General features: G+C 41.9%; 1 protein-coding gene across 1 annotated transcript; it reads right to left on the bottom strand.

Moving 5' to 3' along the window:
- Nucleotides 1–771: 771 nt before the first annotated feature.
- Nucleotides 772–1,698, bottom strand: LOC125092757 (olfactory receptor 7G3-like). The gene has a single exon (XM_047717115.1). It carries the CDS (start codon nucleotides 1,696–1,698, stop codon nucleotides 772–774), a length of 927 nt encoding a protein of 308 aa, XP_047573071.1.
- Between the last annotated feature and the right edge of the window lie 555 nt (nucleotides 1,699–2,253).

Genomic DNA, 2,253 nt, shown 5'->3' with positions numbered 1-2,253 from the left:
TTTCAGAAGGAACCTAACACCTTGCCGTACAGCTGATTTCAGACTTCTGACATTCAGACTACAACAGAATACATTTGTGTTGTTTTAAGTGGCTAAGTTTGTAACATATTACAATGACAATAGGAAACAAATATAGGACACATAGTTCAATTTGGGCTAATGATAACAACAATGCTTTCTGGATGTCTCCTCAGAAATATTATGGTTGGTTTGCAAGGAAACTCAAGGAGAGGCTTATCAGGTTTTGTTTCTGACTTTGAAAGGCCTCTGCACTGGAGCAGGCATCAGTGACCACCAGGAGACTAGCCCTAATAGGAAAACATCACCACGTGGCAGAGTGAAATGCACTCCTCTGGTTCTGTGCCTGGACCTAAGTAATCCCTGAAGTTTTTGTTAGGACAGATCATTGTTTTTATCATTTGACCCTACTGGATTTGAGAATCTTGCATTACAGCTGAAGGCATGCATCCTCACTAACTGAGCTTAAGCTTCTCAAATCTACCCAAAATATAAACTAATATAATCACATCAATTTTATAGATGAGGAAACTGAGTTTAGAGTTGAAATAAATTGTCAAAGGCCACAAAGCTATGTTTTAGTGGAGGTAGGATTCAAACGCAGCTGGTCTGATTTCAAAATTCTTACCCTTAACCACTAGATCTCTGGTTTTATATATTCAAAGTCAGTCAGGCTGTCTGGATTACACATTATTTCTCTCTGTCAAATTCCAGCAGTGTAAACCCAAAGCAGCTGACACATTAATGAAAAGATTATATTCTAGAGGTAAGTTTCCTCAAAGCCCCCATCATGTCCTTGTTCCTCAGACTATAGATAAAGGGATTCATCATGGGGGTGACCACAGTGTACATCACTGATACTATTGCACTCTTCCTCGAGGACTGTGTAGCTGCAGAACTAAGGTAAACCCCAAAACCTGTCCCATAGAACAAGGAAACAACTATTAAGTGTGACCCACAGATAGAAAATGCCTTATACTTTCCACCAGCTGATGGGATTTTCAGGACAGAGGAGACAATTTGAGTGTAAGAGATAATTATCCCAGAGAGAGGCATAACACCCAAAAGGCTGGTCACTAAATACACAAGAATGTTATTGATGAGGATATCAGAACAGGCAAGCTTGAGAATATGAGCTAATTCACAGAAAAAGTGGGGAATTTCCAGGTCTGTGCAGAAGGAAAGCCGCAGTGCCATCAAAGTGTGGAGAAGGGCATCCAGAACACTAATAAGGAAGGACAGCAGAACCAGCAGCCTACAGAGTTTGGGGTTCACGATGATACTGTACCTTAGTGGGTGACAGATGGCCACAAATCGATCAAAGGCCATCATGACCAGAATTCCGTTTTCCAACCCGGCAAAAGTCAGGACAAAGCAGATTTGGGTGAGGCAGCCTGCGTAACTGATGGATTTGCTCCGTGTCTGGATGTTCACCAGCATCTTGGGGATTATTGTGGTGGTAAAACAGATGTCAACAAAAGCCAGATTAGAGAGGAAGAAGTACATGGGGGTGTGAAGGTGGGAGTCATACATAATGGCCAGGATGATGAGGAGGTTCCCAACCACAGAGACCAGATACACAGACAAGAACAGGCAGAACAGGAGAGGCTGTAGCTCTGGATCTTCTGACAGTCCCAGGAGGAGGAATTCTAGAGTATCTGAGAGGTTTCCAGATTTCATGTTGTTGAAGGGTCTGATAGAAAAGTTGGAAATGACAAGAAAACAAATCTTAAAAGAAACTTTCTTAAACATACCTATCTTTTCTCCTGCTTCCCTCTCTCCCCTTTTTACCCCTCCTTTTCCTGTTTTGTGTTTCCCTCAACACTCCCAGCTATACCATCCTGTCCCAAGTTTTTTTTTTCTATAAATCCTTTGTGCAGTAGAGGTACTTAATAAGAAAATAGGAATGAAATATTGCCCTGTTATGATGACTGGGTGGTTAAGTGTCTGCCTTTAGCTCAGGTCATAATTCCAAAATCCCAAAATCAAGCCCTAAGTTGGGTTGCCTGCTCAGTGGGGAGTCTGCTTCTCCCCCCACTCTGCTTCTCCCCCTGTTCCTGCTCTCTCTCTCTCTCTCTCATTTACTCTCTCAAATAATTAAGTAAAATTTTTAAAAAAAGATGGAAGGAGAAGCAAGAGGGCGAGGAGTAGGAGACTAAAATATCATCAGGTCCCAGGAGTTCAGCTAGATAGTAATCAAACCATTTTGAACACCTACAAACTCAACAGAGGATA

The sequence above is a fragment of the Lutra lutra genome, chromosome 1 (genome assembly GCF_902655055.1).
Source record: "Lutra lutra chromosome 1, mLutLut1.2, whole genome shotgun sequence".
Classification (NCBI taxonomy): Eukaryota; Metazoa; Chordata; class Mammalia; order Carnivora; family Mustelidae; genus Lutra; species Lutra lutra.
The sequence above is the reverse complement of the archived record's forward strand: the minus strand, read 5'-3'. Positions and strand labels throughout refer to the sequence as shown.